General features: G+C 43.4%; 1 protein-coding gene across 3 annotated transcripts in view; it reads left to right on the top strand.

Annotated features, from left to right (window-relative positions):
- The window catches only part of TDRD9 (tudor domain containing 9), a 318,134-nt gene that overhangs the window by 155,754 nt on the left and 135,098 nt on the right, over positions 1-27,282 (top strand). For all 3 annotated transcript variants that reach the window (XM_033952909.1, XM_033952910.1, XM_033952908.1), the window contains 7 exons: positions 122-253; positions 1,359-1,524; positions 1,615-1,678; positions 3,647-3,710; positions 7,393-7,437; positions 19,060-19,113; positions 20,885-21,001. In XM_033952909.1, the coding sequence (XP_033808800.1) occupies positions 122-253; positions 1,359-1,524; positions 1,615-1,678; positions 3,647-3,710; positions 7,393-7,437; positions 19,060-19,113; positions 20,885-21,001 (642 nt within the window). The remainder of the gene's footprint in view (positions 1-121; positions 254-1,358; positions 1,525-1,614; positions 1,679-3,646; positions 3,711-7,392; positions 7,438-19,059; positions 19,114-20,884; positions 21,002-27,282) is intronic.

The following is a 27,282-nucleotide window of genomic DNA, read 5'->3' as shown; positions in this document are numbered from 1 at the left end:
GAATAGTCCATGTGTCTTGAGAGTGACTTAAAAAAAAAAAAGGAAACTAAAAATATGAAGGTATGTGTTCTGAGGAATTTGAGGAATTTGTATGTTAAATGTGACTATTTTTATTTTTCAGCGTTGCCCACTTGGAAGTGTGATCTTGAAAGTAAAACTGCTGGATATGGGGGAACCAAGAGCTTTGTTAGCCACTGCTCTTTCTCCCCCACGCAGTAGTGACATTGAACATACCATCCTTCTGCTGAAAGAGGTAACGTATTGATCTTTCATTTTGGTGACTTTATTCAAGAAGTCTCTGCCTCTATTAGGATGTATGAAAATAAGTATCGCTATGAAAATATATTATTCAGATAATCCTAGTGAAGAACATGCTATATATTGAGTCATAGTGGGATCAGCAAAATGTAATTATATTTTGGTTCTAGCAAGGCTCTGATTGGCCCAGGCTGTTTAAGGCCCCGCCTATCACAGCTTTAGGTCCCTCCCCAGATGCTTTGTCAAGGAGCCTAAGGTTCTCATTGGTCCGGAAGCCTAAAGCCCCACCCATAGGAGGGGCCTTAAACAAACTGGGCCAGTCAGAGCCTCAGGCTCCTCCCCGATGCATCCCTAGATGCACTAGGGAGGGGGAAGGCCCATTTTGAAGAGGTAAGCCAGCTGGCCGAAATAGGCATCCCTCTGGTCAGCCATCTAGATCAAAGATTGAGAGGGTGCTGGTTGTTGGAGTCACGCTGGGGAGAGGGGTTGCGTGACGGTGGGAGAGAATATGCATCTGTCCTGCTGCTGGGGGGTGGGGGTCACTTGGTGGCGGGTGAGAGTGGAGATCTCTCCCGCTGCTGGTGGGGGAGTCACTTGGTGGCAGGAGAGAGTGGGCATCTCTCCTGCTGTTGTGTTTTTTGTTTTGTTTTTTCTCTTTGCATTTATTCTGTGCATGTGCCATTGCTATCACCAGCGATGGGCACATGCAAATTTAGCGAGTCTTCGCTACTCTCCGCCAACCTCATTTACATGGATGTTTTTTGGAGAATGACTCACTTTTTTATTTTTTTTTAAATCACTACCCAATTTTTTTTTACATGACTTTTTGAGATTCTAGGCCTAAGAGTCCAAAGGTAATCAAGAATTTTCTAAGGGGGGAAGGGATCAAAGACGGAGTATACTAAAGCTTGGGAGTCAAGGGAATGAGGACACCTGTTATGGTTGATTGTGTTTGTATTTATTTGGAGTTTGTATTTTGAAGTTGAAAATCTAATAAAACAATTTTCATGGAAAAAAGAGAATTGACAGATGTTGCTTTAGAAAAAGGTAAGTTTGAAATCTAGTCCAACCTGCTGTAACCCTGACTGTGTTTTGTGTAGGTGGGAGCCCTTGCTGTAAGCGGGACTAGTCAAGACTACAATCACTATGATGGAGAGCTGACCTTCCTAGGAAGAGTGCTGGCACAGCTACCTGTAGATCTGTATCTCGGTAAACTTATCGTTCTAGGACATGTCTTTGGATGTTTGGAAGAATGCCTTATCATAGGTAAAGTGGGAAATACAACTTAATAATATTCTGAATAATATATCCCTTGAATAGTATCCAGTCTTATTTTTTTATCATTTCTTTCTCTAGCTGCAGCCCTGTCTCTGAAGAATTTTTTTGCAATGCCTTACAGGCAGTATCTTGATGGATATAGGTATGATATATTAACTAATTGATCATTTATTAATATCCATTATCAGTGGAGTAGTAAGGGGTGAGGGTGCAGGCCCTATCCTCCTCTACGCCATCCCGCTCCTTCCCCATCCCCCCACTGCCGCATATGCCTAGTCTAGTCTAATCTTCGATTTATATACCAGGTCATCTCCCAACGGAGCTTGACTCGGTTCACATGTAATTAAGACTAGAGTACATAAGAAGAGGAGCATGAGAGAAGCCGTTTAAATATTGTGTGAACAGCAGAGTTTTCAGGGCTTTACGAAATAGTTGAAGCTGGCCTATCAGTCTAATAGAGTCGGGAAGTCCATTCCAAATCTCTACCAGCTTGAGGACAAGAGATTAACTAAGCTTCCCAACAGATTTAGGAGGGGAAAGATAACTTATATCTCTGTGTATTTCTCGAATGACAAGATCTAAAGGTATTCCAGTATAAGGGGACTAAAGGATCAAATATTCCATAGAGAAGCTTGAAGATTATGCATGCACATTTAAATGCTGCTTCCCTTCCCCGTACCTCTGTAACGTTCCTGGCGCGAGCAGCAATCCCCAACCTACTGTCGAGCCAGCATCGGCTCCTCTTCTGATGTCACTTCCTAGACCCGTGTCTAGGAAGTGGTGTCAAAGGAAGAGCCGATGCTGGCGTGCCAGCAGGTTGGGGGTTGCTGTTCGCACCAGGAACCTTACAGAGTTATGGAAGAAGGGAAGCGGTGCGTGCATGGCAGGTGGGGGCAGAGATTGGGGGTGGAGAAGAGCAGGGGAGGGGTGCCACCGCCCAGGCACCTCTCACCTTCGCTACACCGCAGTGATGTGGCCGTGGCTTAATTTGTGGGGGAATGGCTTGGAGCACAGTTTTAGCACTTATTTTCAGGCATTCTGCTCTGTCCCCTCCCTTACAAGCACTCTGCAAAGAGGAGGAAGGGGGGTAATGTGCCTTGAGCAGAGAGAGAACAGTTACTACTCCCTAAGCCAGCTCCTGGCCTACCTAAGCTGCTCCCAGCTTCACAGTCCCACTTCCTTTCTATCTATAAATTACCCCCCCCCCTTTTACTAAGCCGTGGTAGATATTTAGATATTTCTACCACGGCCCAGAGCGTTAAATGCTCCGACACTCATAGGAATTCTATGAACATCAGAGCATTTAGCCCTACTGGCCGCAGTAGAAATCTCTACTGCGGCTTAGTAAAAGGGGGGAAGGGTATGCCCTGGATGTGGCCCTTCCACGCTTAATAGTATGTATTAATTATGCTAAAAGTAAAATATTTCAGTTAGGGAGCATAAGATTCAGATACATAAAAAGTAACTTTTCTAAGATATCGGTGGTAGCTAGGCCTAGAACAAGGAAATGGGAAGTGATCTGTCCCTGTAAAACACCAGGTTAGAAACCTGATCATAGATGTCATTTGCCTACTACTTGAAAGGATCCAGAGAAGGGCGACTAAAATGGTTAAGGGGCTGGAGGAGTTGCCGTACAGCAAGAGATTAGAGAAACTGGGCCTCTTCTCCTTTGAAAAGAGGAGACTGAGAGGGGACATGATCGAAACATTCAAGATAATGAAGGGAATAGACTTAGTAGATAAAGATAGGTTGTTCACCCTCTCCAAGGTAGGGAGAATGAGAGGGCACTCTCTAAAGTTAAAAGGAGATGGATTCTGTACAAACGTAAGGAAGTTCTTCTTCACCCAGAGAGTGGTAGAAATCTGGAATGCTCTTACACCCTCCAGGGATTCAAGACAAAGTTAGACAAGTTCCTGCTGAACCAGAACGTACGCAGGTAAGGCTAGACTCAGTTAAGGCACTGGTCTGACCCAGCAGCAGCAATTCTTATGTTCTTTCTTTAGAGAAGGCATAGAATAAGGAAGTCTTATAGGCAATGTTGGGGTGGAGGCACCACTCTTCTATGTCCTCCCCCAGACTATACCTGAAGTATTTCTTTATGTGCACACAGGAACAAAATGTCTTTTTCAGGGAGCAGCAGGAGTGACTGCATTGCACTTGTGAATGCTTTTAAGGTAAATATTGAAAAAATGTAGTGGTAAAATATATCTGGGTGGCGGCATTCACCTTATTAGATAGTTTGATGGTATATCGTCACAGAAAGAAGAAAAAAATAATTAGAGAACTTTGCCTCGTAGCTGTCCTAATGACTCTGAAGCTAGTTGAGCCTTCAGAGAACACAATGATTAAATGTGAGATAAATTTGCATGTGCTGGGTCTTCCTAGATTATAATTCTTTTGGATTTCTCTTGTGACCCATTGGCTGTGATCAGCTGTTAGGGAATGGGGGGAATAGAAGTCTTGTTTTCTTCTGGGCTTCCTTCTGCAGTGGTATAGCCAGACAGCCAATTTTGGGTGGGTCTGAGCTCAGAGTGGGCAGGCATCTCTTCCCCTCCCTTCCCAAACCCCCCCCCCCCCCCCAGCCTGTGCAGCATTTCTATTTTTTCTTCAGGTCGCCAGCAGCGGTCCATACATGCTGCAGGTGGCTGACCTGGATGCCTTCCTCTGATGCAAAACGCATCGGAGGGAAGGCTTTCAGTTAGTCACCGACAGCATGTAGGAATCACTGCCGGCAGCCTGAGCCCAAACTGTACGGGCCAGGCCTCTGCTGCCATGATCTGTTTATTAGGAAACAAGTAGTGAATACTACCGGCAGTAGTTTCATCTGGCAGTGGAGGCATGATATGGGCTGTGGTAAGGGTGGGGCTTGTGAGGCCGCTGCTTTCCTTTGACCTACAAAGGCTGAACATGTTGTTTTCACCTCTGGCAGTTTTAACAGCTAGTTGCAGATGTAACAGTATTCCAGAGTGTTCAAAAATGAATTTAAGCCCTGGTCTTCAATATGTGCAGATTCCTCCCATAAGTCTTTCTAAAGAGAGCATGATGCTGGAGGGTTGTACATGCCATTGTTATTGCATCTGCCACAAGCAGGGCTGTGGATTTGGAAGCAATTCTAGAGTTACTGAAGTCAGGGTCAGGAAAAATGTACCGATGCCGACTAAATATAAATGGTAATGTATTAATAATTCCATTTTCACAGATACTAATTTGATTAACCTATCATTTCTTTTAAAATGGGCATTTTTTAAACCTTCCTGTAAAACTTCTTAGCCTCTTTTTTATTTTGTAAGTTTTTGTCTTATGTTTAACTTCTTTAGTAAATAATATTTTAAAAAGCCACAACGGCATAGCTATAGTCTTTAAACTAAAACTTTAACAGGTTAGGGTGTTACAAAGAAGCTTGATGATTAACATTGGCAGTGATGATATTGCATGTTGTGTGCTTTCAGTCTGCATAGGAAATCTTTAATTTATTGATGTGATATGCAAATCTCTCATGTATATTCAATAGAGCTATCCCCAAATATCCAACTGGCTGGTGGTCCTCCAGGAAAGGTTTGGGAACCACTGACTTAGACACGTTATTGAAAATGCCCCTCTCCATGGAACAGAAACCTAAGTCTATAGATTCAGACTCAACACAGATCTTTATTTCAGCTATTGAAGCTGCCCTCAGGAGTGTCGAGATTTAGAAACATAAATAATAAACATATAAAACATCAATAATAAAATAACTTCTATAAGTATATAAATAAATTAAAACACATAAATTGTCACAGAATTAAAATACAGGGTGCCTACAAAAACTATACTTGATTTTAAATGGTTACAAAACCAAAATTTATTGGAATATTCTTTCACCTTTGAAGCTACAGTTTCATCAACTTATAAAGTTTCATATGTTATCTGTTGATTACATACACTTAATGTGCGCCCCACCTGTTAACATTGATGCGATAATTGAGCTTGGACGAGACTCTCCAAAGCATATCCGGCGTGATCGCATTTATAGCATACAACACTAATTCTACTGCACCCTATTCAAAGCTCTAAATGGAAATGGACCAAGCTATCTGAACAACCGCCTAATCTGGAAAAACACATCCAGACCATGGAGAACTCAAGCACACTTTACCCACCCCCCAATCAAAGGCATACAAAGCAAAAAAATATATGATGGTCTACTAGCCACCAGACCAGCAAAAATAGACCACCACCTCTCAAATCTGCTGACCACGATGCCCAACTACAAAACATTCAGGAAAAAACTGAAAACCATACTATTCAAGAAATTTGTCAAATGATCTAACCAAACCGTATCAACCATTCCCAGATCCCGACGCATACTATGGCTATCAACCTTGTAATTTCCCTGGGAATGCCCAGGCTAATTTCTTGTTGTAAACTGCCTAGAACTGAAAGGTATCGGCGGGATAGAAGACATCAATGTAATGTAATGATGTGTTCCTGCAGATCATCCATAGTTGCGGGTAGTGAAGGTAAGTACACTCTGTCTTTTACGTACCCCCAAAGGAAAAAATTACAAACAGTAATGTCCGGTGATCTCGGGGGCCACTTGAGGAATACCTGGTCATTTTGTCGCGTTGTATTGTCTGAAGGTTGTAACTTCTGCAAGATATGTATTGGAGCGAGTGAAGTGGATACAGATAGTATATATGATTTATTTTCACAGAAAAGGTGGTGGAGAAAAGTGGAATATCTTAAGCCCTGAAGAAACAGTCCTAGACCGTGAAACGTTGGCTATAATTGAAATAACACTTGTTTCCTCACAAATGGAAGCAATAGCGAGTTCAGTCCTGCACTTAGAGGAGACTGTGGTAATAGGCACATTCTCTCCGGAAGTTTTTTTGCCGATGATGTTGGTGGAGGAGGTTTGAGCATTTATGCCCTACCTAGAAAACCTGAGGCTTTTTCTTCCGTTGAGAGTGGGCTCTCTAAATTTAAATAGTGGAGTAAATTTGAGTATTGAATATTGATCACTCACTAGTACCAAGATTTTGATTAAACATATTCCAATAAATTTTGATTTTGTAACAATTTAAAATCAAGGCGTGTTTTTGTGGGCACCCTGTAATATAATAACTAGTCTATAATAATAAAACCCTAGAGTACGCATGCGCTGTCGAAAGTCCGTGAGTCCTGGTGGCGTGAGGTGTGCTTCTGTGCCAGTCCTCACAGCGCCTGCGTATGCCAGCGACTCCTCCCTCCCGCTACCGGTCCTCTTCAAAGCGGCCTGCTGAGGTTCGCCAGCCGCTGTAGCGAACCTTGCAGGCCGCTTTCCAAAGGATCGGTGAAGAAAACTATAAGAAGGCGAAGGCGGGTCAGAGGCTGTGATCGGCAGCGGCTGCTGCTACTCCTCCAGCCGCCTAGCTCCTCTCCGTCGGCCCCGGCCGGCAGCCCCCTCCGCCCCGTCCTCTCTGCTCCGGTGGCCCGCGCAGGAGAAGGAGCGGATGATGCAAGGGGGTTGGAAAAGCGGGACGGGAAGGGGAAAGGGAGGGGGAGGAAGTCTAAAATGAAAAAAAAACCCCCAAAAAACAACTTTATACAGGAAAAGGAGTCTCTAGCACCCGTTAATGTAACGGGCTTAAAGACTAGTATATGATAAATGGGTAATGACTTGTGTGAATTAGAATAGTAATCCTATATATAGGAGGATAGGATATAAAACCAAATAAATAAATATCACATTACAAATATATCTTGATTAAACTGAACATTAAACACAAAACATAGATGTTAGTATCAGGGTAAACATGAGAATATATACTCCATTCTAAGAAAAAAAGGTCTATATCTAAAGTTATATGTAATTGTAACTGTCTCTTGTTTACTTAGACATGGCAGACCTGCAGAGAGAGTGGAGAATTGAGGCGTCCTAAGGTTGGTTGTGAATTGAAAGTAATTTTTCTTTGAACCTGTCACGTTGATGTATGCCACTCCGATGTCTGTGCTTGTCTTTCAACTCGGGAAGTTGGTTCTTCTCCAAAGAACTCTATCTTGAAAGCTGATGAAACCAGGGGCCCCTTAGAGTTCTGATGACAGTTTAGATAATCTAGGAGGCGAGGCCAAAGACAATTACAGGCACATCATTTAAGGAAAGAAAATATCCCATGATTATTTGGGAAATATGTGTTCTTTAGCATCCCTCCAGACTGGTACAGAATGAATGGGTTTATGCATATTGACTTTTGGCAGTAGTACAAGTGGGCTGTGCAGTCCCATCTACAATCAGTGTGTTCTCAATCTCCAGCAGGTGGAGGTGGTAAGCTTGTGCAGTCTTTCCTTGCGCAAGGAGGGCATTCTGGTTCATCCCTATCTGGACAACTGGTTGATTGGAGCGAAGTCGTTTCAGGAGAGCTCCTGGGTCACGTCTGCAGCCACTAGGCTGGGTGGTCAACTTGTCCAAAAACCAGTTGATTCAGTCTCAGTGCTTAGAGTATCTGGGAGTTCTCTTTGACACAGGCTTGGGGAGAGTCTTCCTTCCTGAGTCCCAGGTGTTGAAATTACAGTTGCAGATTTGTTCCCTTATGGATTGTCGTTGCCCTTTGGCACAGGATTTTCTGCAGGTCTTGGGGTCGATGGCAGCCTCCCTGGAAGTGGCTAGGTGGGTTCGGGCTCACATGCATTCTCTTCAGTATGCTCTTCTTTGGCGGTGGTTGTCAGCCTTAGCATTTTTGGTTGGCCTAACCAATGTTAGCAAAGGCCTATGGGAGATCATATCATTCATGTCTGATCTTAGGGCATGAATGAGGTAATTGGAAACCAAATAGTGTCCAAAAATATAAATGTTGAAATTAATCAAATGTGATGGAACACCAATGGTGTATATGATGCAATTTAAATCGAGGGAAAAAAGAACTCAAAATACCCCAAGAATGCAATCAATGAGTCACAATCATATTAGGGTTGGGTATCATCATAGGTCAAAAAACCTTGAATTTTTAATTTTAATTCATTAATAATTTTGATTTTATGTGATAATTTTATATTATTTTTATAATTGACTTTTCATTATCATGATTAACTTTTCATTATCTCAACTTTCTTCTTGCCAATGAGCATTGAAAACCCAGCAGTTGTATATTCAAGATTTTTAACTGGCTTATCCAAGAAAATATCAATAAGCACTTATCTTAGTAACCCGACGGAGGCCCGGTCCGTTTCGCAGCGTGAGGCTTCTTCAAGGGTAATGATAGGGCTTAATAATTCGCCAGTGGGAATTCAAAACGGCTCATTGCTCTTAAATGAAAGAAGAAATAGAAATAAAAGCATTATATCAATGTTTTACTAGACAAATCTTTGGAATAATATTTAAAATTGAGATAGCTACAAACTAGCTGCTCAACTATTGGATTACAATATACTGGTAAGACAAACTGTTTATTTAGTGCCCATTGCCTAGTACAACATATAAAGTGTATCATAATTTTAACTAGATATGCTACCTGCCTTGCATAAAACCAAAGCCTTTTGTTAAAAAAACAATCTTTTATTTCAAAAGGACATTCTAAATTACTTTTTATGTAGAGTACTGACCATTCAACAATCTGCTGCTCCTTTAGCTGTCGTGAAATGCTGAACAAGATGGCGCTCGCATTTATACCGAACGCCGAGGTTGTTCAGCCTATCGGAACATTGGTAACGTCAGAGTGAATGATGTAATTTTGATATGCTAACGCAAATATATCACACATAAAAGTTTAACCATTTATGTGCTGCTTGCCAATCATCAAATTAGAACATTTTGTTAAATATAGATAGCCCCATTCATTTGAAGTTACTTTTAATAGGTCAAACTGTTTGTTCGAACCTCAGTTGCCTGAAAAGATATATGCAGTCTGTCATAATCTTAGCTTAATGTATTCCCTGCATTTTATATGAACCAAAGTCTTGTGTTAAACGACGTTCTAGTATTTTAAAAAGTTTAAATCATTCTTTACTGCTTTTTATGTAAAGTACTTGCCATTTCGCAGACTACTGCTCCTTTTGCTGTCATGAAATGCTAACTAAAATGGCGCTCACGTTTATACTGAACGCTGAAGTTGTTCAGCCAATCGGAACTTTATGACGTCAGAATAAATAATGTGACTTTGATGTATTATCGCAAATGTCTTTCCCATAAAGGTTTAACAGTTGTTGTACTGCTTGCCTGTCATGTGACTAAATGCGGATGAAAAACATTTTCAAGATGACAAATTTTTTAAGGACTGCTTTTATATTGATTATGCTTTCCACTCGGCATACTACTATTCATTTTACTGTCAAACATATATTGATTAAAATTGCACTGATTGCGAACTGAAGCTATAACAAAATGTTTTAAATTAACTCAAAGTCCATGCACGACTGTTCTACCTACACTATGCTGAATGTGTGAATGGGAACCTAAAGAGTGATCAAACCTACTAGCATTGTAATGAATCTATGATTGATAACCTAAAAGTAATGACGAAACTTCATATTCAAAAACATCACTGAAAAGAACAAAATAACATTGAAAATGTAAAATGTGTCAAAAAAAAAATAAATAAAAAAAAATCAGAATAAAACATGCCAGTCTATCTGATTGTTAAGTCCATGCCGCCCCACTGAGCTAGCTGAGCATTTGGTCACCTGCTTCCTCAGGGGAGAAGCTAAGTTGGACACTAAATTTGTGCAATCCTAGCAAGAATCCACATGAGAAGAGCAGCAGATTTCCAGGCAAAATTTGTATTTTTGAAGAAGCAGGGAACTGTAGGAAAAAAAAAATCACTAAAAATTCAAGATGACTGCCATCAAAAAATTTGCTCTAAAATTGTGATATTTTTCACACTTCCCAAACTGTAAAAACAGCGATTTTAGGATTTTTCAGGAGGGGCACATAGGGGAATATCTAGAAACCTTCAAAACCCCACTTTTCCAACCTCCCCTGATGTCTCTCACAGGCTATCAGCCTGTGTACTCACTGTGCCCTGACAGGATCTGTGCTTCAACCTGCTTTCAGCTCTCTCATAGTAGCTGGATGAGAAAATTCACTGCTACAATGCTGGGAATGGTTCTGCAAAGCTGATCTTCAGGCTGCCTGTCAGATTCCTATGTCTGACTACACCTCTATCCCTGCTGACCGGTATGGGCATCGTGTGAGATGCCGCCGAGCCTCCTAAGGGTGCCTAGTAGCCTGCGCTCAACCCCTGTTAACAGTAGGTGAGACCACCTCAGGGATGGCCCTGAGCTCCAGAGAAAACTATGCAGCTGGCTAACAGGTACCCAGTGGGATTGGCCTGTCAACTACAAACCGAAGTCTGCAAATTGTCAAGCAGGCAGAGCTATAAGAGCATAAGAATAGCCTTACTGGGTCAAACAAATGGTCCATCAAGCCCAGTAGCCCATTCTCACGGTGGTCAATCCAGGTCCCTAGTACCTGGCCAAAAACCAAAGAGTAGCAACCGATCCAGGGCAAGCAATGGCTTCCCGCATGTCTTTCTCAATAACTGACTATGGACTTTTCCTCCAGGAAATTGTCCAAACCTTTCTTAAAACCAGCTACGCTATCCACTCTTACCACAACCTCTGGCAATGTGTTCCAGAGCTTACCTAGTCTCTGAGTGAAAAAAATATTTCTTCCTATTAGTTTAAAAGTATTTCCCTGTAACTTCGAGTATCCCCTAGTCTTTGAAATTTTTGACGGCGTGAAAAATCGATCCACTTGTACCCATTTTACTCCACTCAGGATTTTGTAGACTTCAATCATATCTCCCCTCAGCCGTCTGTTTTCCAAGCCCTAACCTTTTTAGTCTTTCCTCATACGAGAGCAGTTCCATCCCCTTTATCCCAGGACAAGCAGGCAGCATATTCTTAACGCATGGGTGACGTCACCGACGGAGCCCCGGTACGGACACTTTTAACTAGAAAGTTCTAGTTGGCCGCATCGCGCATGCACGAGTGCCTTCCCGCCCGACGGAGGAGAGCGTGGTCCCCAGTTTCTTCGTTTCCGCGGAGCGAAGAAGACGCATGTGTTTTCAACAGCTGTTGAAATATCTGATTTTGCCTTCCCGCTCGCGAAATTGTCTTCCTTTTTCTTCTTTTTCCTTCGGGTTTCTTTTCCGTTCTAACTTGCAAAAAAAAACAACTTTGTTTTTTCTTTATTTTTCAGGCCGTCCCCGGCGGGGCCTGTTGCCACCATACAGGCCTCCGGTTTTCATTTTGCGGAGGCCATGTTTCCCTTCATGCCCCCTCAGCCGGGCTTTAAGAAGTGCCAGCGGTGTGCACGCCCGATATCTCTCACTGACCCGCACAATTGGTGCCTACAGTGCCTGGGTCCAGAGCATCGGGCTGATACCTGCACCCGCTGTGCTACTCTTAAAAAACGTACATTAAAAAATAGACAGATCCAACAGAATATCCTTTTCGGTACCGGATCTGCCATGGAATCGGCCGCGCCGTCAACGGCACCGCAAAAGTCGGCACCGACTACTTTGACGCCATCTGATCCTTCCTCGGGGTCGCTGGCACCAGGTAAGCCGGCTAAGAAGCCTCACTTCCCTTGAGCGCCCTCCTGCCACACTGGCGACGCCGGTCCTCCCGGCATCACGCCGACCCCGCAAACGCTCCGCCCCGATTTTGGTGAGTGCCTCGTTATTGGCATCCTCATCGCCGGGGCATGGAGCGGCACCTATGGTGCCGAAAAAGAAAAAGAAAAAAGCGATACCGGTGCCCCCTCTGGACGACCTCATTGCGGCCATACTCCAAAGCCAATTGCAGGAGCAACTACAACAACAACTCCAGCACTTGTTGCCCGCAATTTTGGCCCCACTCCTTCCGGTACCGGACCGGCCCGAGCCTCGCACCATACCACCGGTGTTGACACCATCGGTACCGTTGAACACCTCCATGCCGGTACTCGCGGCTGAAACACTTAATCCTCCAGTGCAAACACGCTCTGATGCCGACCCTCCCCGACGTCGAGACCGACATCAGTCCCCCCGAGACCAGGACCGGCACCGGTCTTCCTCCCCCCAGTACCGTCTCGATGCGCTCTGGCAAATCTCTCTCTAAGACTCGCCACACTGAGCCGTCCGCACCACTATCCCGTCCTGCGCACACCGACGTCAGGGACCCGGACTTATGGGAAGAATCCCCACCCGGTACCGATGATGAGGCTTCATCAACGGACGAGGACCCATCGATGGTCGATACCAGTTCCAAACCTGAACAGTCCTCATTCACAAAATTTCTAAGGGAAATGTCGGCGGCTCTGTCTATCCCTTTGGAATCCGACTCTAAGAAGTCCCAGGCTTTCCTTGACGCCCTGGACTTCAAACAACCCCCCAAAGAATTTTTAAAGTTACCCGTCCATGACATCTTACGGGAAACTTTTTACAAAAATTGGGAAAACCCTCTCACGGTACCGGGTGCCCCTCGAAAACTGGATAGTTTGTACAGGGTCATTCCTATCCCGGGGTTCGACAAACCTCAACTACCCCATGAATCCCTTCTAGTGGAGTCCACCTTAAAGAAAACCCAGTGCTCCAGTGTTTATGCCTCCACCCCTCCTGGCAGAGAGGATAGAACGATGGATAAATTTGGCAAACGCCTTTATCAGAATTCCATGCTTGCCAACAGGGCTAATAATTACACCTTCCACTTCTCCTTCTATATGAAGCATTTAGTGCAACAACTTTCCTCCTTACAAAAGTACATCCCTGAGCGTAAGGTCCCGGTTTTCCAACAACAAATTTCCAATTTGCTCCAACTCCGGAAATTTATGGTGCGATCCATTTATGACTCTTTTGAGCTGACCTCTCGAGCATCTGCCATGGCTGTTGCCATGAGGCGCTTGGCCTGGCTGAGAGTTTCTGACCTCGACATTAATCACCAAGACCGCCTGGCTAACGCACCTTGTCTTGGTGATGAACTCTTCGGGGGGTCCCTGGACTCAACTACCCAGAAACTCTCGGCACACGAGACCAGGTGGGATACCCTGATCAAACCCAAAAAGAAGACTCCACCTGCTCGTCCCTACAAACAGCAGTCTTCCTACCAACGCAGGTTCTCGGCCAGACCTCTCAACCTGCCTCAACAACAACAACCTCGCTGGCCTCGCCAGCAGCACCACACTCAGGCACGTCCACAGTCTCACCAACCTACCAAGCCTCTCCCGCAGTCAAAACCGTCTCAGCCCTTTTGACTCTTTTCTCCAGGGCATAGCCAGTCTCCCACCATCCTTGCCTCTGCCTCAGCCGATAGGAGGACGTCTTCAACTCTTCCTCAACCGTTGGGAGGTCATCACATCAGACCTGTGGGTCCTCAACATCATTCGCCACGGCTACTCTCTCAACTTCCAGACTCTTCCACCAGACAATCCTCCCATAGAGTCTGTTTCTCACTCCTCTCAATCCTCCCTCCTCCTGAGGGAGGTCCAATCCCTCCTTCTTCTCAATGCCATCAAAGAGGTACCCCCAGACCAAAGGGGTCAGGGATTCTACTCCCGCTACTTCCTGGTTCCCAAGAAGACAGGAGACCTCCGTCCCATCCTCGATCTCCGGAACCTCAACAAGTGTCTGGTCAAGGAAAAGTTCAGGATGCTCTCCCTTGCCACGCTTTACCCTCTTCTCTCTCATCACGACTGGCTATGTTCCCTAGACCTCAAAGAGGCCTACACTCACATTCCAATCCATCTGACTTCCCGTCGCTACCTCCGATTTCAGGTTCAGCACCGCCACTATCAGTACACAGTGCTACCCTTTGGCCTCGCATCATCGCCCAGGGTGTTCACCAAGTGCCTTATTGTGGTGGCGGCTTTCCTAAGGTCTCACAACCTCCAGGTGTTCCCCTACTTGGACGATTGGTTGGTGAAAGCACCTACGTCTCCGCTTGTGCTACAAGCCACTAAACACACCATCTCTTTCCTCCATCTCCTGGGGTTCGAGATCAACTACCCCAAGTCACACCTGCTTCCCACACAGCGACTTCAGTTCATTGGTGCGGTTCTCAACACCACTCAGATGAGGGCGTTTTTCCCCTCAGACCGCCAACGGACCCTGCTCCATCTCTGCCGTCAGGTGCTCCTTTGTCGCTCTATTCCCGCTCGGAAAATGATGGTCCTCCTGGGCCACATGGCCTCGACGGTCCATGTGCTTCCTCTGGCATGACTCCACCTCCGGACACCTCAATGGACTCTGGCCAACCAATGGTCACAGACCACGGATCCTCTTTCTCATCCCATCTCTGTGACATCGTCTCTTCAGCAATCTCTTCAATGGTGGTTGAACTCCTCAAATCTTTCCAGGGGTCTACTCTTTCATCTGCCCTCTCATTCCATGACCATCACCACGGATGCCTCCCCCTATGCGTGGGGAGCTCACCTGGGAGATCTGCGCACCCAGGGTCTCTGGACCCCTCAGGAGCGTCTACATCACATCAATTTCCTGGAACTCAGAGCCATGTTCTATGCTCTCAAGGCCTTCCAGCACCTTCTCTACCCTCAGGTTCTTCTCCTGTGCACAGACAACCAAGTCGCCTTGTACTACATAAACAAGCAAGGCGGCACCGGATCTCCCCTCCTCTGTCAGGAGGCCATCCGCATCTGGACCTGGGCCACGGCCCGCAGTCTCTTCCTCAAGGCCGTCTATATCCAGGGCGAACAGAACTCCCTGGCCGACAGTCTCAGCCGCATCCTTCAACCCCACGAGTGGACCTTGGATCCTCCCACACTCCACTCCATCTTTGCTCTCTGGGGCACTCCTCAGGTGGACCTCTTTGCAGCTCCTCACAACCATCAGCTGCCCCAGTTCTGCTCCAGACTCTACTCTCCTCATCGTCTGACCCCGGATGCATTCCTGCTCGACTGGACGGATCGGTTCCTCTATGCCTTTCCTCCACTGCCTCTGATGTTGCGGATGCTATTCAAACTCCGCAGGGACAGAGCCACCATGATTCTCATCGCTCCTCGGTGGCCTCGCCAACACTGGTTCTCCCTCCTGCTCCAGCTCAGCTCCAGGGAGCCCATTCCTCTTCCTGTATTTCCTACTCTACTTACGCAGCAGCATCAGTCTCTACTACATCCCAATCTGTCCTCGCTCCACCTGACAGCTTGGTTTCTCTCGGGCTGACCTCTCCAGAGAATCTGTCTCAGCCTGTCCGTCGCATTTTGGATGCCTCCAGGAAACCGGCCACCCTCCAATGTTACCATCAGAAATGGACCAGGTTCTCCTCTTGGTGTCTCTTGCATCACCACGATCCCACCTCGTTGGCGGTGGAAACTGTACTGGACTATTTGCTCTCTCTGTCCGACGCTGGCCTCAAGTCTACCTCAATCAGAGTCCACCTCAGTGCCATCACTGCGTTTCATGAGCCTATCCTCGGAAAACCTCTCACGGCTCATCCACTGGTTTCCCGGTTCATGAGAGGCCTCTTCAATGTCAAACCACCTCTGAAGCCTCCTCCAGTCGTCTGGGACCTGAATGTGGTTTTATCCGCCCTCATGAAACCTCCTTTTGAGCCTCTTGCCACTACTTCACTCAAATTTCTGACGTGGAAGGTGCTTTTCCTCATAGCCATCACCTCTGCCAGGAGGGTTAGTGAACTGCACGCACTGGTTGCCGACCCACCTTTTACTGTTTTTCACCATGACAAGGTGGTTCTGCGTACCCACCCTAAATTCCTTCCCAAGGTGGTCTCGGACTTCCACCTCAACCAGTCCATTGTATTGCCTGTCTTTTTCCCTAAACCCCATGCTCATTCTGGGGAACAGGCGTTACACACGCTAGACTGTAAGCGGGCCCTTGCATACTACCTTGACCGTACCAGGGCTCACCGCTCTTCACCTCAGCTCTTTTTGTCCTTTGGCCCTAACCGTCTGGGGCGCCCTGTCTCTAAACGGACGCTTTCTAACTGGCTTGCTGCCTGCATTGCGTTCTGTTATGCTCGGGCCGGTCTCTCACTGGAAGGTGCTGTCACGGCCCACAGGGTCAGAGCTATGGCTGCTTCTGTGGCTTTCCTCCGTTTCATGCCCATCGAGGAAATCTGCAAGGCTGCCACTTGGTCCTCAGTTCACACGTTCACTACTCACTATTGTCTGGATGCCTTCTCCAGACGGGATGGACACTTCGGCCAATCTGTGTTACAAAATTTATTTTCCTAATGGCCAACCATCCCTCCTCCCTCTCTGTTAGCTTGGAGGTCACCCATGCGTTAAAAATATGCTGCCTGCTTGTCCTGGGATAAAGCACAGTTACTTACCGTAACAGGTGTTATCCAGGGACAGCAGGCAGATATTCTTACGACCCACCCACCTCCCCGGGTTGGCTTCTTAGCTGGCTTATCTTAACTGGGGACCACGCTCTCCTCCGTCGGGCGGGAAGGCACTCGTGCATGTGCGGTGCGGCCAACTAGAACTTTCTAGTTAAAAGTGTCCGTACCGGGGCTCCGTCGGTGATGTCACTCATGCGTTAAGAATATCTGCCTGCTGTCCCTGGATAACACCTGTTACGGTAAGTAACTGTGCTTTATCGTCTTGGTCGTTCTTTGAACCTTTTCTAGTACTGCTATATCTTTATTGAGATAAGGAGACCAGAATTGAACACAATACTCCAGGTGAGGTCGCACCATGGAACAATATAGGGGCATTATAACATTCTTAGTCTTGTTAACAATCCCTTTTTTAAATAATTCCCAGCATCTTGTTTGCTTTTTTGGCTGCTGCTGCACATTGGGTGGAAGGTTTCATTTAATTGTCTTCAATGACACCCGGATCTTTTTCTTGGGCGCTAACCCCCAAGGTGGATCCTAGCATCTAGTAACTGTGATTTGGGTTATTTTTCCCAATGTGCATCAGTTTGCATTTGTCAACATTAAATTTCATCTGTCACTTGGACGCCCAGTCTTCCAAATTCGCTCTAAGCACTAAATTACCCAAAAAGAGGACAAAATTTATTTTGAATTAAAAATAATAAAATGGGGAGAGCAGAGCAAACACTCCTGTAGGCACGCTTGCAGAAGGAAAGAACTGAAGGTGGAGCTAGAGAGCCCAGTGAAGTATAACAGAGGCAGAGTGAAAAATCCGGAGTGGATTCCTTCTGCAGCAGCATGCAGCTAAAGGGAAATAACCCCACTGTCTAGAATGTCTCACCTATTGCACTGGAAATAATGATTTGGTGTTTTTATGATAGCTGCTATGTCTTTGATTCCATGGGAGGTGTTCGCTCCTGCCTTTTGCAAGTATGACCTCAAAATGGCCACCATGATCCCTAGTGGCAGTCTTCCCATTTATTTAAGAGGAGAAAACAATTTAGATAAATTTAAGAGCAAACTAAAAAGCTTTCTTTTCAAGGATGCTTTTGATACGTAAAAAGCTTGACTAAGAATTTCATTTCATTTCCATAACCTTGTTAAGGTTCATTGTTTATTCCCTCCCTATTGTTTTTTACCATAATTGTCTTCTTTTCTATCAGCAATTTGTATTTATCTACCCATCCTTTCCTCTCGTTTTTACATGTTTGTAATATTAGTCTTTAACACGTTACATACGTTTAGTTTTTGCTTGTTTTGCTGCTCCCTTAATTGTATGTAATTTTAATGATATGTTCATTGTTTAGAAATTTGAGTAAGCGATTAATCAAATACACAATAAACTTGAAACTTGAACTTGAAACTTGCAAATACTGCAAGACTGCACTAGGAGTCACAGCAGCCATTTTGAAGTCTCTCAGCCACAAACAGGGGCTTTTGGGTTATGTGATATTTTATGTATAAATGTAATTTATCTCTTGTTTAAATGTCTTGAGGTCTGTCCTATTTTAATTGGAGTTCTTTCCTACATTTTATAGTTATTGTAAACCGTTTGGACCTGTCGTATGAATGAGCGGTATAACAAGATTTAATAAAACATAAAACTCTCCTGCTTATATGACTCCCTAGCTCACCAGGGAGATTCCAGGGAGGCCCGGGTATGGGGGCTCAGGCTGGGCCTGTTGTTCTCTTTGAGAATGGAGGAAGGGGGAATTGAGGCAAGGGGCACCCAAACGTCCTCTTGCCACTATCCGGAAGTTAAGTGGACCCCAGCCAATATTCAGATTGGTGCCTGGTTAGCTCTGTAGCTGAAGTTAGGATAACTTTTTTTGCTTTGCTAACTTTAGTCAATTACCTAACCAGTTAGCAGGCTGAATATTGCCGCTAACCAAAGAAGTACCAGCTCCTCTCAGGCTCCACCCATGGAATATCCCGGCACTAACTGGATAGTGTAGGGGTGGTTAGTGATGATATTCAGCGATGCTGTCCAGTTAAGAGGTGCTGAATATCAATGCTTAGGTGATGGCAAACAATTTAATTGGACAGCAACCTTTGAATATTGGGCAGTAATAGTTTTTTGCAGTTATTAAAAATTTGAGTGATGGCATGGTGACATTTAATGAAGCTTGCTAAGTGAGGCTACAGAGAGATGTTACAGTAAAGATACAGTTTCTGATGTATTTGTCATTTCCTTTGGTTCTTCGCATCAGTTTCATTTATTCCACATCTCAACAGGATGAACTGGAGTGGGGGCGATCAAATTACTTCCAAATCAAGAGAGTTCGAGAGGTGGGTTTAAAGAGAGGTGCATTTCAATCTGTTTGTATATGTGTGAAGTTCTTGTGGCTTCACGTTTTGGACATCGAGCTCAACTAGTATCATAAAACTTCATTTGCACCTATCTAGTAACCATCACATAGTCTCGGTATTACAGCAACAATGCTAGGCCAGAGGCTTCAAGATGAGGATCCCTCCACAATCTTGTTCATGTACACACTTGATTCAGCCAGGTGCTCGCTAAACATTGAGATGACAATCCTACCTGAGGCAAAACACAGGGCCCAGATTCAAACTTGAGTCTTTGTCATGGCAATGTGAAGCACTGCTGCCTGCTCTGTTTCTTGTTTAACCTGTGGGATTAAGGCTACCAAGGACATTATTAATACTATAACCATTCACCATAACACCTTTTTCTATGTTGAATTAAATAATCATATTGTAAAAAAAAGAAAAAACATTTTAATAATAAAAATGAAACACTTGTGAATTAAGCACAGTATAAGTCCTCAATTTAGAAATCCAAGGTGGCGATATATAACCAATAATAGTAGCATCAAAAAACAAACAGCAGACCTAAACGTGTACCCATGCTAAGCCTGTCTGATCAACAGAAACTTCCAAAGACAATTCAGAATCTAAATTACCGATATCTAAGGCATGTTTCTGCAGATGGTAAACAAAAAAACCCAACAACTGATAATGACTCTGATTCAGATAAACAGATACCTCTTCTCCTAACATATCACTATAAAGTTACAAGAATAATGCAAAAAAAAAAAAAAAGACTCATAGCTATGACCTCTGATTTTTCTGCTAAAAACTTCATTCTACAATTTTGAATCTTCATCATGTCTGGATAGATCCTTACATTATGTTCAAAAATGTCTTAACAAGTCAGGGTAAAAAAACATAAGGGAGTAAGTTATCAACATTAAGACCTGTTAATTTTATGATTTCCAGGAATTTCATGCTCACTGTAAAACTCCCAAAGTTCTTCTTGTCAATGCAGGGATGCATCTCCCAAGAGAATCCACCAACTCCAAATGTTTCTGTGAATTCATTACAAACAGTAAAGGGGAGCCTAAAAAGTCTTAGGGCTAGATGTTACTTTGCATGGGGGTTTTACTAATTTGCATGGATTGGATTGGAAAACACGCGGTAGGCAGTTTTGTGCATTGGGGAATTGGATCCGATCGATTGCTAAACTGGTCAAACCGGTTTAGTGACGATCAGGACATGATTGGTAAGTTTTGTATATCCCCCAGTTAATCCAGTAAAAAATGATTATTTTGTTAATCTGTAGCAACTTTATACGTTTTTTTTCACAGTGTGAAAACTGACTCATCATAGTATTTTCAGTGAATTCACCAGCTTCTAGCACAAATGCATTATATTAGGACATCCCAAAATATTTTTCTCATTACAAACAAGGTGCCAGTGTGAAAAGCCCAGAAAAGTGCCTACTGTATAAAGGCTTCAAGATGAGGATCCCTCCACAATCTTGTGCATATACACACTTGATTCAGCCAGGTGCTCGCTAAACATTGACTCTCAAGCAACCAGAAAAAAAAAATCAAAGGAGGCTTATTTGTTCAGGAAATCTTTGGGGATTTGAGTTATTTGGTTATGTTATAGGTGACTATTATAGGCTGTGATGGATTTATACTTTCTAGAAGTATGTAGTTTTATCTTATTGTAGTCTGCATTAGATTCGTGAATAACTTGCATAATATAAATTTGATTTGCCTTTGTAATTGCTTTGAATTGTTCCACTGTGTAGGTGGCTGAACTTTATCAGGAGCTAAGGAACAGGGTCCAGAGGTTTGGCATGTTTGTTAACACACAACAGCCTGCCTTGGATAGTGAGTATATCTACAAGCAGCGCTTTATTTTACAGGTAAGACTGGAGGCAGGTAGATTGAACTACAGTGTTATAGGCTTATTTGTGTGGTTGTGCTTGGGGGTAAAATTCTATTGGTTGATCTGTTTCACCATCCCAAAAGTTCTTACAGGATATACACTTTTATGGAGTCCTCTCCACCTGCAAAGAGCTAAAGATAATTAGTATTCCTTAGCATCCAGCTACATTATTCTGCACAAGTGGGTGCTGTCCCCTCCTACTAGCAGATGGAGATGGAGGTAAAAGCTGAGCTTTACCATGACCTCACTGGTATTAGCTGGTTGTGCTCCCTGGAAAGATCCTGTATTTTCTCTATCTCAGTAGATGGTAAGTTGTACTGTCTGATGTTCCCGGTCCCTGGCCTATCTCCGACTGTGCTAGCCACGACCGCACAGCATGGTTGATCCTAAGGCCGCTCGCAGGTTATCCAGTGTCTGGACTAGACATGGTGGTTTTTAGCATTCATTAGGTGAAGCTTGTGCTTTAGCCCTGTGAGACCCTACCTAGGTGTGTGGGTCCCCACTCTCGCCCTATTTGGGTATAATCATCCCAGGTTTCCCTGCAGCTCCTAGGCATAGAAAAATAACCTAATTGGCTTTGTCTAGCTTTACTTTATTTCCTGGTTCATAGAAACATGATGGCAGATAAAGGCCAAATGGCCCATCCAGTCTGCCCATCTGCAGTAATCATTATCTCTTTCTCTCTCAAAGAGATCCCACATGTCTATCCCAGGCTTTCTTGAAATCAAATACAGTCTCTGTCTCCACCACCTCTACCGGAAGACTGTTCCATGCATCTACCACCCTTTCTATAAAAAAAGTATTTACTTAGATTACTATCGCCTATCACCTCTTAACTTCATCCTATGCCCTCTCATTCAAGAGCTTCCTTTCAAATGAAAGAGACTCGACTCGTGCGCATTTACGCCACGTAGATATTTAAACGTCTTTATCATATCTCCCCTCTCCCGCCTTTCCTCCAAAGTATACAGATTGAGATCTTTAAGTCTGTCCCCATACGCCTTATGACGAAGACCATTCACCATTTTAGTAGCCTTCCTCTGGACCGACTCCATCCTTTTTTATATTTTTTTGAAGGTGTGACCTCCAGAATTGTACACAGTATTCTAAATGAGGTCTCACCAGAGTTTTATACAGGGGCATCAATACCTCCTTTTTCCTACTAGCCATACCTCTTCCTATGCACCCTAGCATCCTTCTAGCTGTCACCGTCACCTTTTCAACCTGTTTGGCTACCTTAAGATCATCACATACAATCACACCCAAGTCCTGCTTTTCTGTCGTGCATACAAGTTCTTCACACCCTAAACTGTACCGTTCCCTTGGGTTTTTGCTGCCCAAATGCATGACTTTGCATTACTTAGCATTACATTTTAGCTGCCAAATTTCAGACCATTCTTTAAAGTTTTGCCAGGTCTTTCTTCATGTTATTCACACCATCTGGCATGTCTACTCTATTGCAGATTTTGGTATCATCTGCAAAGAGACAAATCTTAACCCGACATCCCTGTAGCAATATTGTTTATTTTTTATTTATTTGCATTTCAAATTAAATTACAAGAATCCTCTTGTTACAGCAATACAGAGCACTGTTCAATGAAGTATACATATGATTTATCAACATATAATCATATTAATAACTAACCACCAATTAAAAGAAAATCAAAGGAAACAATAAATCATATGAAGATTAACAATTTATCTAAACTCTTCCTTAGACCACCAACTGTCCTAAGGAGAAACAAGAAAGTAAGATAAGGAGATCTCTTTTAATAACAAAATTAAATTACAGGAATAGGCTTAACGTAATTACTACCAGCCCATTTCTATTTATAGCTCTATTTCAAACTTGCATTAACTTTTTTTGCAACCTAAAAGGTTCGGAGTGCGGAACTGCTCCGGTACAAAAAACATATATTTTGTACCAGCATATTTTATCTGACACTTGCATGGATAACTTAACAAGAAATTAGCTCCCATTTTTACTGCTTTTTCTCGCTTAGTTAGAAATAATTTTCTGCGGTCCTGAGCTACTTTTGTAACATCTGGGAATATTCTGATTTTTTTGTCCCATAAATAAGCTTTGGAGAAATCGAAAAAAAGTGTTCATGATTAAATTCAAATCCTGTTCAAAAACTAGTGAAATCACCAAAGTTCCTCGATATTCGATTTCCTCCTGGGAATTTTCTAATAATTCAGTTAGATTGTTCAAATCAATTCGCTGTTCTATTTACTGTTGACTATCAAGTGAGTTATCTCTTTTCTTTGGTAGGTAATATATTCTGTTTGTTGGAGGAATTATTTCGGAGGTAAATTGCAAATTTTCCTTTAAATATTTTTTAAACAGATCTAAAGGATTTGGGGAAATTTAGTACACGTAAATTGAGCCTCCTATTATGATTCATCAGTTGCTCAATTTTTCTTTGAAAAAAGACTCTATCTTTAACCAGATTAGCAGATATATTTTGTAAGGATGAGATTTCCGTACTCATTTGCTCAAATTTAGAGTCTGTCTCAATTTTAACATTTTGTACGGAGGCAGAAAGTTCATCCAATTTACTCACTACTCTGGAGATTTTGCCGGCTGATTGAATTGCTGCAGCTTCTAGTTTTTGGAGCCGTCTCCAGATATTAGGTAAAGTTGCCAGCGAGGAGTCGGTTCTCTCCGCTCCTCCACTCGATGTTGCCTCGGCTCCCAGGATTATGTGAGGCTCCCCTCCGGTTAGCATTGGGCACATCAGGTCATCGGCATTTCCACCTTCAGCGTCTTCCTGAGCTGGATTAGGCAGTAAATGAGCTTCTTGGGGGGGGGGGGGAATAAAGATGTTTCCAGCCCTAAGGCTCTGATGGCTCCCTCCACCGGAGCAACAGCAAGGATTATTCCCCTTATTTCTATAGCTGTGAGCTTGAAAAACTGCCTGAGTGTATGTAGGAAGGTCCACCCAAACATCACAGTCATGGTTCTCCATGATCACCACTATATCCAACTCATCTTCTTCCATCACAGCTTCTAAATCCAGAATATTGTTTCTCATACTTCGAGCATTAGTATATTGAAATTTCACATGAAGGCATCTATACGGGAGCATTCTGAGCTGGTCTTTACGTCTCACTTGTCTTCTGTCCTGTCTTAGCCTCCCTTGTTTGATTTCCTCAGTTAGATTTATTTTTTTGAAATTCTTAAAGGTGAATGGGTTCTTTGCACTGTACTGATTTGTGCCAGAGTATCTTGGTGTAATGCCCTTTACAGGTTCAGAAGAAAAGGAAGTGCCCTATAGTGATAACTTGGTTTGTTTTGTTCTAATCTGTTTAAGATGGGGGAGTCAAACTGCGTTCCTAGAGGACTGCACACCAGTTAGGTTTTCAGGATATCCCTAATTAATTATAATATTAATGTAGACTGGAGATAGTGCATGCAAATTTATCTCATAAATTTATCCATATCCTCATGACGGGTGGGGGGTGGAGAATATGATGAGGTGTAAAAGGGTAAAAGAAAATCCTGAGTGGTATAAAAGTGAATTGATTTTTTTTTTTTTTAATTCTTTCAAAAAGTACAAAAACCTAGGGGATACTCATTGAAGTTACATGGAAATATTTTTTAACTCAACGAATAGTTAAGCTGTGGAACTTGTTGCCAGAGGATGTGGTAACAGCAGTTAGTGTGACTTGGGTTTAAAAAAGATTTGGATTAGTTCTTAGAGGAGAAGCCCTTAGTCTGATTTTTGCTGTTGTCCGGGTGTTGCCATGTCTGGGTAGGTAGAACTGATGTTTAACATAGAAACATAGAAATAGACGGCAGATAAGGGCCACGGCCCATCTAGTCTGCCCACCCCAATGACCCTCCCTTACCTTTCTCTGTGAATAGATCCCACGTGTCTATCCCATTTGGCCTTAAAATCAGGCACGCTGCTGGTCTCAATAACCTGAAGTGGAAGACTATTCCAGCGATCAACCACCCTTTCAGTGAAAAAGAATTTCCTGGTGTCCCCGTGCAGTTTCAGTCATCATGCTGCGGCTTTCTTCAGAGTATGCTGCGAAGTCTGCAGTTTGTCTTTATATATAATGGGTCCACGGACCTGATTGTAAACAGGGAGGACCATTGGTCATGAACTTGAATTTTGTTGGGAAAGTTCATTGGTAACACAAATCTGAATTTTGATGGTGACATCTGTTGAGCACAATTTTAAATTTTGATGGGAAAGTCTGTGGGTCACACTTTTAAAATTCTGTCAGGAAAAAAAGGGGGAGAGGAGGGGTGGAAACTTTTAGATAGAGGGAGAAGCCATTTGTCCTTGGCCCCACTCCTTTTTATGCTAAATTTCTTTTTGATGAGCAGTTTCCATGCTTTGTTTATGAAGAGCCCTTTATCTCCATTGAAATTATTGGGGTGTCTTTCTATCTCTATTGCCTCCTTTGATTCTTCTCGGTCACCAGTGATCTTTCTCCAGGACTTTTGTGTTCTCATATTTAATTGTAGGACCAGTTTCCTTGCCATGAAGAGCTGCAGCTGATTTTTCTGTGTTGCATATCTTGTGGTGTGTCTTTTGCTCTTTCAGCCTTTCCTCTATACTAGAGTCTATAGTGTGTCCAGTTTCACCAATGTAGGATTAGTCACAGCTGCAAAGGATTTTATACACCCCAGGGATTTGGAGCAGAGGTAACCAGTCTGTCACATATGCAAGAGTAGATGCGAGTTTTATGGTACACAGTAGGCTGTTTTTATGTTATTTTTCTTTAGTAGTTTCCCTATGCGATCTGTTACTCCTTGGACATAGGGAAGCGCTACTATTTTTTGTTCTGTCACAGCATTGTCCTCTAATGGTTGCCAGCTGTTGCTGATTTTCTGAGTTGGGCTGTTCATGAGTTTTAGGGCTTGAGAGGTAGCCTTTCTGCTGTAGCTATTAGCGAGAAATGTGTCCTGGAGGGGGTCCTTTTCTTTCTGAAGGCTGCCTGGATCACAAGCTCTTAGTGCTCTGTTCACTAGTGTGCGTAGAACCCCTCTTTGTGGATCGGTGGTGATGGACTCTTTATGTAGATAACGGTTAGTAAGGGTGGGTTTCCTATATACTGTGTGTCCCAGGCTTCCATCTGACTGCTTTCTGATCATTACATTCAGAAAGGGAAGGCATCCATTGGTCTTTTGTCTCCATGGTGAATTTTATGTTGGAGTGGCCGTTGGTTCAGATGGTTTAGAAATTTACAGAGGTTTCCCTGTTCATGGGGCCATATGACGAAAGTGTCATTTACATAGCGGATCCACTATTTAGGTTTGAGCTTAGCACTCTCAAGCAGGGTGGTTTCAAGAGACTCCATGAATATGTTGGCTACCACCGGGAGATGAGAGCCCATCGCTGTGCCTTCTGTTTGGGCATAATACTGTTCACAGTACTGAAAGAAAGTTGTCTTTAAAAAGAAAGTTTCCACCCACCACCCCCTTTTTTTGACAGAATTTTAAAAATGTGACCACATACTTCCCCACCAGAATTTAAAATTCTGTCCGACAGAAGTTCCCACCAAAATTCAAATTTGTGTTACCAACAAACTTTCATTCCAAAATTCAAATCTGAGACCAAGAAACTTTCCTGCCACATTTCAAATTTGTGACCATCGATCCTCCATGTTCTCAATCAGGTTAGTGGACCTACTAGATATATAAAGACAAACTGCAGACCTTGCAGCATGATGGCTGAAACGTTGGTTCGACCTACTCAGACGTGGCGAGACTCGGACAACAGCATCAGTCATGATACCAGCTGCGGAAGCCTAAGAAAACATATGTCCATAGTCTGCTATCAAAATAGACCTGAGGAAATCCACTGCTTTCCCTGGGATCAATATCATGGAATGTTGCTGCTATTTGGGTTTCTGCCAGGTATGTGACCTGGATTGGCCATTGTTGGAAACAGGTTACTAGGCTAGATTTATTTATTTAAAAAATTTCTATCCCGCTTATCTACAAAGTGGGTAACAAATTACTACATGCATAAAATAAAACAAACTCCATACATGGACCATTGGTCTGGCCCAGTTTGGCTATTCTTATATTATTAACCTGAATACCAGACTAGTTTGTGGCCCTCCAGGATTGCAATTTGACACCCCTTGTGTTGCTGTTGTCTTAACAGTATGGCTATAAGGCTTTCTTTTAGGTCTGCAAATGCTTTTATTTCTATTTCCGAGCAGTTGGACTAGAATAATGTTTTTATTTATTTAATGATTAAAAAAAATAAAACCCCAAACCATGCCTGTAAAACC

The sequence above is a fragment of the Geotrypetes seraphini genome, chromosome 7, assembly GCF_902459505.1.
Source record: "Geotrypetes seraphini chromosome 7, aGeoSer1.1, whole genome shotgun sequence".
NCBI classification, from domain to species: Eukaryota; Metazoa; Chordata; class Amphibia; order Gymnophiona; family Dermophiidae; genus Geotrypetes; species Geotrypetes seraphini.
Note: the sequence above shows the minus strand (reverse complement) of the source record. Positions and strands in the feature narration are given on the sequence as shown.